This window comes from Macaca fascicularis, chromosome 5 (genome assembly GCF_037993035.2).
Source record: "Macaca fascicularis isolate 582-1 chromosome 5, T2T-MFA8v1.1".
Taxonomy (NCBI): domain Eukaryota; kingdom Metazoa; phylum Chordata; class Mammalia; order Primates; family Cercopithecidae; genus Macaca; species Macaca fascicularis.
In genome coordinates, this window is record NC_088379.1 from 180,580,641 (window position 1) to 180,594,998 (window position 14,358).

At 36.0% G+C, this 14,358-nt stretch overlaps 1 protein-coding gene across 4 annotated transcripts in view; it reads right to left on the bottom strand.

Annotated features, from left to right (window-relative positions):
• The window catches only part of GPM6A (glycoprotein M6A), a 368,540-nt gene that overhangs the window by 177,595 nt on the left and 176,587 nt on the right, over nucleotides 1-14,358 (bottom strand). Inside the window, exon 1 of one of the 4 annotated variants that reach the window (XM_074040779.1) lies at nucleotides 4,687-4,799. The exons of 1 other annotated variant lie outside the window; for it this stretch is intronic. Coding sequence is in view for 1 of the 3 variants with exons in the window: in XM_015450559.3 (XP_015306045.1) it covers nucleotides 2,504-2,540 (37 nt within the window). In the remaining 2 variants the exon portion in view is untranslated. Of the gene's footprint in view, nucleotides 1-1,604; nucleotides 1,716-2,503; nucleotides 3,098-4,686; nucleotides 4,800-14,358 lie in introns of those variants that run through there. 2 more of the 4 variants (XM_015450559.3, XM_074040778.1) reach the window with 2 other exon arrangements.

Below are 14,358 nucleotides of genomic sequence, written 5' to 3' on the forward strand. Positions count from 1 at the left end.
TAGGATAACAGTTAAGGGACTATTCTCAATTGCCTTTTAAAGCTTGAGGGGGGAGTGGGCTCTCACTATGAAGAAAAATATATTTCTTATGGATGATCTCTTTAAGTGCTTGAGCATCAAGTATCTCTATTTTCAAACATATGAAATTACAATTAATTAATGAAACCACTCAGTTTTACATTCTAGTTGAATTTGCAAGGTAATATGAGTAAACACTGATGTGAATTTTAAGTCTTGGTGACATGTGACAGGAAAGACAAGGTCTAAATTTTAAGAAAAGATGGAAAAGCCACTTACTTCTTGCAAATGGAAGAAAACTCTGTGATATCTGAATTATTGTTTAAGAAAATCCTATGCAGTTTAAGAAAAACAGGATAAGAACACAAAATGCTGCTTTTCTTGAGACAGATCATTAAGTCTCTCCACCTAAACTCTTGAAAAATCTCTAACGATTTTATCTGCTTGTCAAATTGCTCCTCCAGTAATTTCACAGTTACAACCCACGCACATATCGACAGAGCATTTCGATTCAAATGTAACTTTCTAACAACAAACTTATATAGAAAAGGTGTCATAGGCGTAGTTGAGAGGAACAGAACATCAAGAGTGAAGAAAATTAAATCTTCTTTTTCTCAATTAAGAAAAAAACCTAAACTATAAATATTGTATTCACATACATTTACAAACTGATAGACCACTAAACATTTTTCTGATTTAAAATTGCTTTCCACCACTGTTGCTGGTGCATATATTAACGATGAAAAACCCACTGTGACAGAAATCTTTCCTCACAGCATTGCCACCTCCACCCCCATAAAAGAAAGCTTTTCAGTGTTACCTGAGGAAAAAAAAAATCGCAACTAATTACATCATTTTTCTTGCTTCCTGCATCTACCAAAGCTTGCTAAGACACATTCAACCTGTTAGCACAATCCATGATTTAACTCAAGGTTTTAGTTAGTGTAATGAGTATCATTGCTCTATTTAAAGTGTTGTTTACCTTTCCTTAAGCAAATTGATCGGCCAATAAGTATCATCATTAGGTATTACAAAAAAGATGTTGTCATAAGATATTTTATTCTAAATTAAAACAGTCCATCGAGATACCTTGTAAGAACAGAAATTACCATTAAAATTTCCCATTTACAATCACTGATGAATACTTAGGCTATTTGTGCATATAATAAAGGGAGCTGAGGTTTTTTAATTTAAAAATAGATCACATGCTATTAATGTAGATTTTTGTGTTTCTATTACAGATTATCATTAATAAGGGTGCTAAGGACTAAAATTGGGAAATATCTATTACCTTTTGCTTATATCAAACTTTCATATATTTAATATCAATGGTCTTTTATTACGTGTGTGTGTCTGTGTATATGCACCATATATGCCTCAAAGTATGTGTGTGCACATTAAGGGAAGAAACCCAGCATAGCTAAATAGCTAAAAATATGGTAACTATACTGTGCCTCCACTCTGTATATTTTATCATATAAAATATAGTTTTTTAAAATAAATGCCTTTATATACATTTGAAATTAACTTTGATAGCTGAATCTTTTTCAACACTACTCTTGAATATTACCTTTATGTAGCATTACCTGTGTTACCGTTTCAGTCCTAAGAAAATGAGACCATTTTCTCTGACATTACATAAGCCCGCAGCAGACGAGAGAAACGCTGCCTGTCTGGGGTGAAAGCTAGCTCCCTCTGAAGCTACCATTTGACACATTAAAACAATTCTCGAGTTGATTGAATCATTCCAAATTACCAATATTTGACCATTTCAACCTACAAAAATGGCAATTTCACTTTAACTCATACAGCCAGATATACCTAGACAAGCTTTAAAAATGCATCAAAAAATTTCCTTTAACATTTATTACTCAGAAGTTGATTACAGTCAACTATATATAGAAAGGAAAATCTTAACGTTTCTATACACCCTGAACATTTATGAACTTTTGCTCCATCTGCTTAAACCGAAAGTGCATCCTTGTTTTTATGTTTTTATTTTTTAAAGATTGTTTTAAAAAACGTGTAGCAATCAAAAGATAATTAATGGTCCTGGTCTTTGTTCTATCAGATGTCCATGCAAAGGTATGGATAGTGGTTCCATCACCAAATTTTTAACTAACTCCAAATATTGTATTTGTGGCTCACACTAGGGATCCCTTGACCCAGCTCGGCAAGCGTGAAATCACGAAATAAATGAAGGTTAACAAAGACTGGTCTAAGGAATAGTTCACTACAATACCGCAATGCTCTTCTCACTAATACTCGACTCTGCATTTCGCTACTTATATCTGAAAGATTTGCAAATAATGACAACATTCGTGCCAGACATTACTGCAAGTGAGGAACAGACTAAAGGAGAGGAAGGAACAAAATGCCTTCCAAGAGAGAAACATTCATTAGCCTTACTGGCAAGTGTCTAAAGCAAACAAGGAAACTGCAAAATAATTACTTAGTTACAAATAAACGCTTTTTAGCACAGTACCTTTTTGTGTCTGTCCCTCTTCCATATTCTCTTCCATGGCTACCTTTCTTCAGTAGAATCTGGTACACGGAATTAATCAAAAGCTCAATTAGATGTTGGAAAAACTGGTGTTTTTTTTTTTTTTTTTTTTTCCCTGGGAAGCTCCAACAGCAGTGGCTTGGGCAAGTCCTCAGAGCTTAGCTCAGGCTCCCTCGTTCCTCTTGTTTGCTTGGAGACGAGCTGTCAAGTGTAATTTCATTCAAATTACTCTTCCATGAAGATTATCAATTTTTCTTCTCAAAGCTGCCCATTGTGTGCCACTGTAAGCAGGTATTCAAACAAACAGCCTGAGAATTTTGGGGGAAAATTTGGTCTGAATCCCAGGAACAGAGACACTATGATTCACAAGTCTTGCTTTGCATTTAAAATGGGGAAAAGAAATTGAGGTTTGTATTGAAATCTGGGCTTTAAATTGGAAACAGGCTGAGCTGTGAACAGATGGAGGGGTGTCCTCCTAACATGAAGCCGACCACCAACCCATAATTCCCCCCTTCGCTTCCAGAGTGGGAAAGCCCAGATTCCCGTCGGTTCTTTATGCTGCAGCAGTGGCTTCTCACCCAGTCAGATACGTTGCAAAAAAATGTGTTTTCCTTTTCTCTCCTCACTAAGTATTTAGTTAATTTGATTTAAGGTGCCAAGAAAGGATGCAATTACACCATCTCAGGGTTTCTCTGCAAAAGTTTATTACTAAGACAGGACTTGTAAGCCCACACCTTTGAGATTTAAAAAGAAATAGAAGCGTGGCTGTCAAAGGAGTGAGTATAAAGCTCTAAGCCTGAGAGATACATGTTTTAAGTAATTATTTTACTTAGTGCCATATGACTCTTAAGGAAAAGGGAGAACACCACTGGAAGGAAAAACCCTATTGATGTCTTTGTTATTTATTGTTATGATTTTAGCCCACGAAGGCTGCTGATTTCCAACGAGAATCTCTTGAAAGGGAATTTCTTGAAAGGTCAGTGTTAGGGAATGAAAAGAGTGATGTAAGGGAGGAAGAAATTTGAGATAAGAAACAAGAGGACAGCAATTTATAATGGGAATCTGCAAGCTGATTTGGAATGCAAATCACAATGCTGCAGTCTGGCAATAAATTAGCATTTGTACTTCAGCCTACTGAGTGACAGGGCACAGTCCAAGAGTCTCAATACTTCACAAAAGGTATAGCAAGAAAATAAACAGTATCTCTTTCAAGGAGCATAAACCTTTCCTAGAGTAGAAAGAATGGATCCTTGCCTCTGTCTCCATCTCCAAATGAGCCAGCACACACACAGAGGGAGAGAAACACACCCACAAGCACACACAGACAGATGTACACACACCCAGAGACACACAAGGACACTCACACAGACATAACTGTAGCTCTTCGCCTTTAATGAAAAATAACTCCATCCTCATTATCCATAGCATACGTTTCTTGCATTATAGCTTGTATTTCACATGCATTCTTTAAAGCAGGCCAGTAGCATGTTGCACATCACCCTCTAAATATTACAAAAGCAACTGTTTAGAGGAAACACAATCACTGCATTCCACTTTATTTCTCATACATGAATGTTTAGTCCTCTTACTTTTATTATCATTTGTTATTATTTTCTCTTTTCAAATGAATTTTGTCCAAAAATAACTGGAGTTCAGATAACTCAAAACCTATCTCTTCTGAATATATATCTATTTGTATTCAAGGGTTTTTGAGAGAGCTGCTTGCTCAGTGCACAGATTGAGAGAGAGAAACCATAAGGGAAATCAAAAAGCCAAATTGTAGCAGCCTCTCTGCTTCAACTCATCCCTAGGCTGACATAACCTGGCATATAATCAACACAGAACGGAGCAACGCTCCTCATTTAGATTCTTCGTTCATTTTATACCATGGAAATCATTCGTGAAAGCAATAGTTTATTGTAGTGCCAGTAGATACAATAATGCCACCTTAAATTTTTAGAACACTTTATAATCTATAAAACATGATTACATACATCAACCCATTGTAAATCAAAAGGAAAAGGCATAATTTTCCCCACTTTATGTTGAAAAAAAACCAAAAAACAAAAAACACTGACGCTCACGGACACCTAGAGACTGGGCTAATAAATGACCAAGTAAGTCTCAGAACCCATGTCTGTTGATTTCTTGCCTGATGGTCTGACCTTAGAAGCGAATTTTCCTTCCTACTTTGTTCCTTTATGAGTATCTTCAGCATCTTCAGAAATAAGCCTCAATTCATAGCTTTCTTTTTCACCACACATATAAAGCAAAAGAGAGGGAAAGGAGACGGAAAGGAAGTTTTTAAAATATTCATGGTTTCTTTTTCTTCTGGAAATTTTGCAGCAGAACACGCTCATATAATCATTCACTTTTGTCTAAAACAGGCTTTTTCATGTGACAGTTGGTACCAACATAAGCCAATATCAACTTATACTAATTTTTAAAATATGCAAAAAAGTCCTCAGAGCCAGTCTAAATGGACTCTTGTCAAATGAATGAAGAGAGACACATACACATACATAGCCTCCTCACAGCAATCTCCTGTCAGTAGGTTTTCAGTATTTGTTACTAGGGCAAAATGCACAATAAAAATTGGCCATTTTGATCATTTTAAAATCTGTAGTTCAGTGGCATTAGGTACATTCACATCATTTTGTGACCATGGCCACCAGTTATCTCCAGGACTTTTTCATCTCCACAAACTAAAACTCTGTGCCCATTAAAAATGCACTCCCCCTTTCCCCTTCCTCCTGTTTGATGGCAGCTGAGCTGTTGATACTTTCCTTTCTTTCTTTCTTTTTTTTTTTTTTGAGACAGAGTCTCGCTCTTTCACCCAGACCAGACCAGAGTGCAGTGGCACAATTTCGGCTTACCATAACTTCTGCCTCCAGGGTTTGAGTGATTCTCCTGCCTCAGCCTCCCGAGTAGCTGGGATCACAGGAATGCACCACCACATCCAGCTAGTTTTTTGTATTTTTAGTGGAGACGGGGTTGGTTTCACCATGCTGGCCAGGCTGGTCTCAAATTCCTGATCTCAGGTGATCCACCCAGCTTGTGCTGGAATTACAGGTGTGAGCCACAAAGCCCAGCCAAGTTGCTGTTGCTAATGGTGGTTTTAAGATTATTTTTTTTTAATTTGGATCTCCTTTGAAGTAAAAATATTTTGAACCTCCAGCATCTTAAACTAGTTAGAAAAGAAAAATGTTTGACATTACAGTAGATTTGCTTTATGAATTATAAAATATACTATATGAGCCTTAATAACTAGCAATGATGTGTCCTCATGGGGACTGAAATGCCTCATCTGATATTCTTTCCATTGTATCATATTGTATTTGTCCCACTCTACTCTTACTCATGTATTTAAAATATATGGGCTGTATGCAGTGGCTCATGCCTGTAATCCAAACACATTTTGAGGCCAGGAGTTTGAGACCAGCCTAAACAATACAGACAGACCTTATTACTACAAATATTTTCTTTTTTTTTGAGATAGAGTTTTGCTCTTGTTGACCAGGTTGGAGTGCAATGGCACGATCTCAGCTCACTGCAACCTCTACCTCCTGGGTTCAAGTGATTCTCCTGCCCCAGCCTCCCGAGTATCTGGGATTACAGGCATGTGCCACCATGCCCAGTTAATTTTGTATTTTCAGCAGAGACAGGGTTTCTCCATGTTGGTCAGGCTAGTGTCAAACTCCCAACCTCAGGTGATCTGCACACCTCGACCTCCCAAAGTGCTGGGATTACAGGCATGAGCCACCACGCCTGGCCACTACAGATACTTTAAAAATCAAATTATCCAGCCATGGTGGTGCACACCTAGAGTCCCAGCTGCTGGGGAGACTGAGGCAGGGGAATCACTGGAGGCTGGGAGGTTGAGGCTGCAGTGAGCTATGACCACATCACTGCACTGCAGCCTGGGCAACAGAGTAAGACCCTGCCTCTAAAAAATAAAATAAAACAAATATAAGTTAACTAAGTGGTTAAAAATATGATTATATTTTTATCAAGTCAGATTTCCCTTTCAAATACTGTCTAAGAAATGTTTATAATGTATATTACTTTTTCCTGTGTGAACTCACTCAATCCAAAACCATTATAAGTATCTTTCCTTTTTCTTAATTAATCTTAAGTTGGAGCTGCCTTTAACACTTCATCTTATTTTATGGATAAACACATTATTATATACACTGAGAAAATATTGACATATTCCTCTATTATGTAATACAGTCATCTTTGTGATACAATTTTCATAATATAGACAAGTAAGTAGAGTTAACAGATTAAGGAAGTTGTGGTTCCAAATACAGCATTAAATATAAAAAGTGAGGGGAAAAACGTTCGTGGTCCCTGGGTCAGAGTACAGAGAGATGTGGAAAAGAAGATCATGAAAACCAAGCCCAGTGCATAGGACTAACAGGCAAGAACACGATTTAGAAACTGCCTTTTTTTCTACCTCAAATGTTTCAGACACAGAATTAGCATTATCTCTAGAATGAAATGTCTGAGTTGGGACCTTCATATATTTTGACAGAGAAAAAGGACCCCTTTGTCTGCTACTCTAAGCTCCAGGTCAGAAACTGACTTCCATAACATTTTCTTTTCTTTTTTTTTTTTTTAAATTGTTTTTGAGACGGAGTCTTGCTCTGTTGCCCAGGCTAGAGTACGGTGGTGCTACCTCGGCTCACTGCAAGTTCCACTTCCAGGGTTCACACCGTTCTCCTGCCTCAGCCTCCCAAGTAGCTGGGAATATAGGCGCCCACCACCACGCCCAGCTAATTTTTTGTATTTTTAGTAGAGACAGGGTTTCACTGTATTAGCCAGGATGGTCTCGATCTCCTGACCTTGTGATCTGCCCACCTCAGGCTCCCAAAGTGCTAGGATTATAGGCGTGAGCCACTGCACCTGGCCAACATTTTCTTAAAGAAAGTCAAAACCACCACAAACACTGCAACGTCCATTATAAAATGACCATAACATTCTTCAGAGTTATATAATCATAGAAAGCAGTCAATTCACAGAATGATCATGGTGTTCACAGTGGTATCATTACCCCATTTCCTTTTATTCTGAATTGTAAAAGTGTTTATTAGGCATTCTTACAGGAAAGCGATGTAGGCAAAAGGGATACTAATGAGACAAATTCCTGCCCTAATTAGGCATGTAGCCTAGTAGCATAAGACAGACCAAATATCACAATACTAAATGACAAGTGCTACCGAATAAACATAAAAATGCATTAGATGCCACATGAGCCTACCTCAAGGATATCTAACCTATATTTAGTTTTGATCATTGGAAAAGTTTTTCTGGTTTCCTAGAAGGTACAGTTTGATCTGACCTGATCAAAGCAAGTGACCTTTCACCCAAAGGAGATGAAATTAGATGGGAAAAAGGGGGAGGCAGATTGCTGGGGAGAAAGAAAAGATTTTCTAAACAGTTGAAAGTGAATACATGAAGGCCTACAGGGAGGGAGACGTACTCTGCTGAGAACACGTAATAGACTAACATCTGGGCGCATGGGCGGAAACTGTTTTACTACTTATTAGACATTGTGTCCCCAAGGTATTCAGTAGTCCTGTGCTGGAACATCCAATTCTGAGTCTTGCTCCTTAGTTTACTTAGAGTACTGAAAAAGAAGACACTCCTAAGACCTAGCTTGTACTCTGTAAGATTGGAGCCTAAAGGTGGACAATGGCAAACCCGTTAATATTTACCCCCAAGAAATTACCTTTCGGATATCTTAGGCTCTTTCTTACCAAGACCTTTCTTCTCCAATCTATTAATACTGTATTTTCAGGGCTCTTGTCATGAGTATGTCATAGGCCTGTTTACAACTGGTGAATGCTTTTCCATTGTTCTTAGGATAAAGTTCAACCTCATTAGCCTGACTGGGAAGATCGGACATGATCTGGCAGGAGTTCACCTCTTTGGCATAACCTTCCCCTGCTGTTCATTCATTCATCTCCTTCTAATTTCTCAAAATTGTCCATTTGTGAACGTTATTTCTTCTTCCTAAAACACTTTTCCTTCCACCCTCAGATAGCTAGATCTACTCAGATCTCAGCTGGAAAATGTTATCCTCAGGCACAACTTTTCCGACAGCATAGGCCTCTTTTAGTATTCATATCACATGATGTTACAGAGCTATTCCTCAAAGTCTGCAATATATATATAGATATAGTCTGCAATATGTATGTGTGTGTGTGTGTGTATATATATATAACATATTTAGTTCGAGATACATATATATGTATCTTCCCCCGAGCCTGCAGCCTATAAGCTCCATAAGATAATGGCCTCTATCTTTCCCCGTCACACAAGACAAGAACATAGCAAGCTTTCAATAGATACTTGTTGAATGCATGCATTCATGAATGAATTAATCAATAAAAAAAAATGATGTACAAATAAATGAATGAAAAAACTCAGTGGCTTACACATACCTTGTCTTATGTTTATTTGCTTCCACAAAATATTTTAGAGGGTGAACATAATTTACAATAACTTGGGGACATACATATCATGTTCATACGTAACAAATGTCATTCCCCAGCAGTTGAAGGCAGAATGATAATGAGATATTTCAAAGAGCAACCAGCAAAACAAAAAGGGAGCTGGGAAATATTAATTGTGTTTCCTGTTTCCTCTAAGAAGGGAAAGCTGTATTGTCATAAATGTTGATTACAGTTAAGGGGTGACACTCTTTGGGCCAAACTTACCCTTTTATAGAAAGATCAGTTCTAAGTACTCATGCAATCCTATAATCATAGAGGTGATCCAAATTTTAAAACTTATAAATAGTTCTGTTTTCTCCAAAATGCCAGAAAGCAAGAGTACTCCAAATCCCTTTTCTGGGAATTGTGTTTTCCATAAAACATGGCAGAAAGCATGATGGGTTAAAAGGTATGCAATGGAAAAACCGCAGTGACCTCTGTTTACTCAAAATCCAAACACCACTACTAATTGAGAAAGAGATCATAAAAATTGGCCCAAGCTGATTCTCTCTGGTCACAAAAATGCTACTTTAAATTGAGCTCGCCAAAGAATAAACTTTATAGCCCACTCCTTCACTCAAGTTGCATTTATTCAGTGACTACTAGGTATCTGAAGCTGAGCCAGGTGAACAGGGCAGATGTAGTTTCCTGCTCTAACAGAGCTCATAGCAAATATGGAAGAGAGAGACAAACAGTTGGAAGGAAGTATGAAAGGTGCAGTTATATTAATATTAATGACAACTATACTCAGCACTTCACCTGTGAAGCATTGTTCTAAGGTTCTAAAAAGTGTATATCCCATTTAACCTTCACCACAACAGCCCTGTCAGGTAATTACTATTGTCCCCATTTTGATACAGGAGGAAATAGGGACAAAAAGATTAAATTCTTTGTAGCAAGTAACAGGGTGGTGAAGATGGGATTTAAACATAGGAATTCTGATCCCAAAGCCCATTCTTTAAACCACCTGGATATCTGTCTACACTTATATAAGCAGTAGACCCAAAGGCATTTAATGTAGGAAGAGGCCCTGATTGTAAAGTCTTATTACAACATAAATATTTGTATTCATCCAAAAACAAAAACATTTAACTGCTTCCCATTTGCCCAACATGTTGCCAGATGCTGTGAGAGACACACAAAAAAGTTGAAGAAATGATTCTCATACTCAAAAAACTTATGATTGAAGTTAAAAATATTAATACTCACTTTAAACAGCAACAAATCAACAAAAGTATGATTTCAGAGTAAAACTACTATAGGGAGTTGAAGGAGAGAAAGTTTGTTAAGATTTCTGACATGCTTGATAGCTTTCGTCAACAAATGCAATTATCATCCAAGCAGTTTAGCGGAAATATGGAGACCTTTACTCAATGGACGTATCTCTGATCTTCAAACTCTATTCAATGCCACAATTTAGCTATTAGGATTTTATTCACAGTTATTATTCCTTCTTATTTTCTTTTTTTAAATTAACTGTTCGGACTGAAATAATAAACACTTGTACTACCACCCAACATAGAAAATAAAAAGAAAGCCGATTATACATCTTCTCTAATCGCATTCCTTTCCTTATATCTTCTTCAGCTCTACCTCCTGTTAACAATCACTTGGGACTGGAGTGTTTTTATTCCTGTATGTTGTCCTTATAATTTAATGTGTGTGTGTGTGTCTGTATACAGATGTGTATACACACAATAGTTAGTATTGTGTTGTAGGTTTTTCTTTTCTTTTTTTTTTGGAGATAGAGTCTTGCTCTGTTGCCCAGGCTAGAGTGCAGTGGTACAATCTCTGCTCACTGCAACCTCTGCTTCCTGGGTTCAAGTGATTCTCCTGCCTCAGCCTCCCAAGTAGCTGGGATTACAGGCATGCACCACCACGCCCAGCTAATTTTTATATTTTTAGTAGAGATGGGGTTTCACCATGTTGGCCAGGCTGGTCTCAAACTTCTGACCTCAAATGATCCACCCACCTCGGCCTCCCAAAGTGCTGGGATTACAGGCATGAGCCACCACACCTGGCCTGTTTTGTAGGTTTTCATAGGATATCAAGGATATCTTCTTATATGTCTCTTTTCACAACTTCTTCCTCAATCTTTTAATGATATATGCAGATCTGTTGATAAACATTTAATATTGTTTCTAATTTCTAAATAACTGTAAAAAATTATAATGAATATTTTTATATATATTTAGTGCATACATTTAAAATTTTCCCTAGAAGTCTGAGGTGTGTGTATGTGTGGAATCATTGGGTAGGAGAGTATGTGTGTCTTCAATAATACATGTGTTAAAAAGCCCTTCAAACTGTTCGTGCCAATGTAAATTTCCCTGAGAACTATCTGAGAATCCTACTGTTCTACATCTTTTTATACTTAATAATTTTTAAATGTTACAAAGATAAATTTTTAATTTATATGAGTATTAATTATATATCTTAATATGATTTCCTTAAGTATCTCATATAGTTGAGAACATTTTCATGCTATTAGCCAATGATTTTCCTCTCTTGAGAAATGCATATTCATGCCCTTCACTCATTTTCCCATGGTATCGTTTGCTTTTTGGTATTATTCTATAGATGTTATTTGTAAGTTCTGAATACTAATTCTATAGCAATTAAAATGTCTAACATATATGTTTTTACAGTGCATTAGTTAATCTTGACTTTTGGTTGTCTATATACATTTCAGAATCAGCTTTGAAATATAATGAAGGGGAGGTGAACTTATATTTATTGAACTTAAATTAACTTCATAGATTAATGAGAGATAATTAACATTTTTACAAAATTGAATCTCTTTCCATGAACATGAGATCTCTTTCCATATGTTGAGAACTTTTTTTCATTTATTTTAAGAATGTTTTAAAATGTTCTCCCTAGGAGCTTTGCATATTTTTTTTTTGTTTTTATTCCTAAGTATTTTGATTTCTTTTAGAGGTATTTTATACTAAATCTTTCAAGTCCTTTTTTTGACTGAAGTAAAGGAACACATTACCAGATTTTAAAAATTAGTCATATAAGAAGCAAATTTGCTAAACTCTCCCTATAGTTCTAATAATGTATAGGTCTTGAAATTTCTATGTAGAAAATCACATGTTTGAATTAAAACAAATATGAGTCTATCTGTCCAATCTATATATTTTAATTTATTTCCTCTGTTTTACTGTGCATTCTAGGGTCCCCAGTGCAATGCTGAATTGAGCAGTGATTTTAAAAGAAATGATTCTATGCTTTCTCTATTATATGTGATTTGTAGTAGGTTTGGGTAGACATTTTTTTATCTGTTTAAATAAGCTCCCTTCTAGTTCATATTTCTGAGATTCATTTATTATACAGTACTGAATCACAAAAAATATTTTACTCTCCATCAAGTAAGATGATTATATAAACTGCATCCATTAATATATTAAAGTAAGAATTGCATTTGTAGATTTTCTGATGTTAAACTCTGTTTGCATTCCCAAACAGAGAATTGGTCATCATATGTAATTGCTTTAATTTCAATTTAATATTTTGAAAACTTCTTTTAATTGGAAATCTTACCCTTTTCTATCTATTTTTCTCTAAATATAAATAATGCTTTTTTAAAAAGTTTTCCACTTTAGGAGAATCGTTTATTAAAAATTTTAGTACATCCAAAAATGGGAATACTATATAGCAGTTAATGATTATATAAGTCATCTATATTAACAATGAAAAGCTGTTCATAATAAAGTGATAGAAGTATATAACAGCAGTATAAATGTATCCTTTTGTAGTTAAAAATGTTCATAAACATTTACATTGAAACAAGCCTATACAGATCTATTGGAAAATGTTAAGAGTGCTTACTTCTAGAAAGTGGTATTTGAGATAATTTATTCAATTCTTTTCTTTTCTTTTTTTTTTTTTTTTTGGCTTAAAAAAAAAGTTAAGTCCTTAAGTCCTTAAGTTCTGGGATACATGTGCAGAACTGCACGATTGCTACATAGGTATACATGTGCCATGGTGATTTTCTGCACCTACCAACTCATCATCTAGGCTTGAAGCCCTGCATGCATTAGGTATTTGTCCTAATGTTCTCCCTCCCTTTGGCCCCAGCCTCCAGCTGGCCCCAGTGTGTGATGTTCCCCTCCCTGTGTCCATGTGTTCTCATTTTTGTACATGCTTTTTGATACTTTTTATACAATTACAACATTACTTTAATTATCACAAAACTTAATAATTTTACAGAACTGGCAATAATAAGTTGGTTACCACTAACTGCAGCTAAAATGTGATAGGCATTGGGCTAGCAATTTTTATAATTTTTTTCCAATATTCACAACATCTCTGCGAGATAGTTTTCTTTCATGTGAGAAAATTGAGGCTTTCAAAGGTTAAGCAACTTTCTCAAGGCTACACAGCTGGTGAATGAGGAACTGAGATTTGAATTTTGGTTTCCTTAATACTAAACTTATATCACTCAAAAGATAAGCTATTCAGTACTTGATTAACACAGTTGTTAGCCAACACATGTCAGCATTTCTTCAGTTTTGAGTAAAGGCTTAGTGTTATGTTAACGACAATGAACATAGGTTATAACTTATCTGAAAAGTGGATGAGTTTTTTTGCTTCATTCACTTGAACCAATATTTAACAATTAAGAAATATCAGTTAAGCCTAACCTCATATATCATATTGGATATTGCAAATGACAATCCTGCAAAAATAAATAGATAAGTGCAAGAGAGAGAAAAAGACAGACAAGAGGGAGGGGTATAAATACAACTTTATGCAAAACTAGTCGCTTGTCATAAGTCCTGAATTTTGAAATAGTGATTTTAAATTGTTGCTTTGAATCTCACTGCAGATGCAGATGGTAGGAGATATCCTCTGAAAAAGCTGATTACACTATATGGTGCATAGAGAACTGATGAGGAAAAACAAGACTCAAGTTTTCTCAGCTTTATCATAAGCGTTTTGGTATTTTTGCTTATACGTTAGATTGCAAGTCCTCTGTGGATGAAAAAATACATTAAAGTGTACTCTTACATATCCAGAGATCACTTTAGGTAACCTAAAAATTCTTATCTCAAAAAAGAAAACTCAGACTGACAACTTTTCTCATTCTTCAAAGTGCCTTGCCCAACACATCTGAACCAATGACTAAAAAGGCCGGGAGCACTGGGCTTCTACCAATGGGCGATCAAGGTGAAAGGCCCTTCCTTTCTTACTTCTGAGAGAAAGGTATGATTTTACACATTGTTCTTTTTTTGTGTGAGTTAGGTATCTGAAATCTTTAGGGAGTTTGTCAGTTCTGAGCAAGAGGCCTTAGATTGTGATCTACTCTCCATTAAGGAGAAAACAAATAGG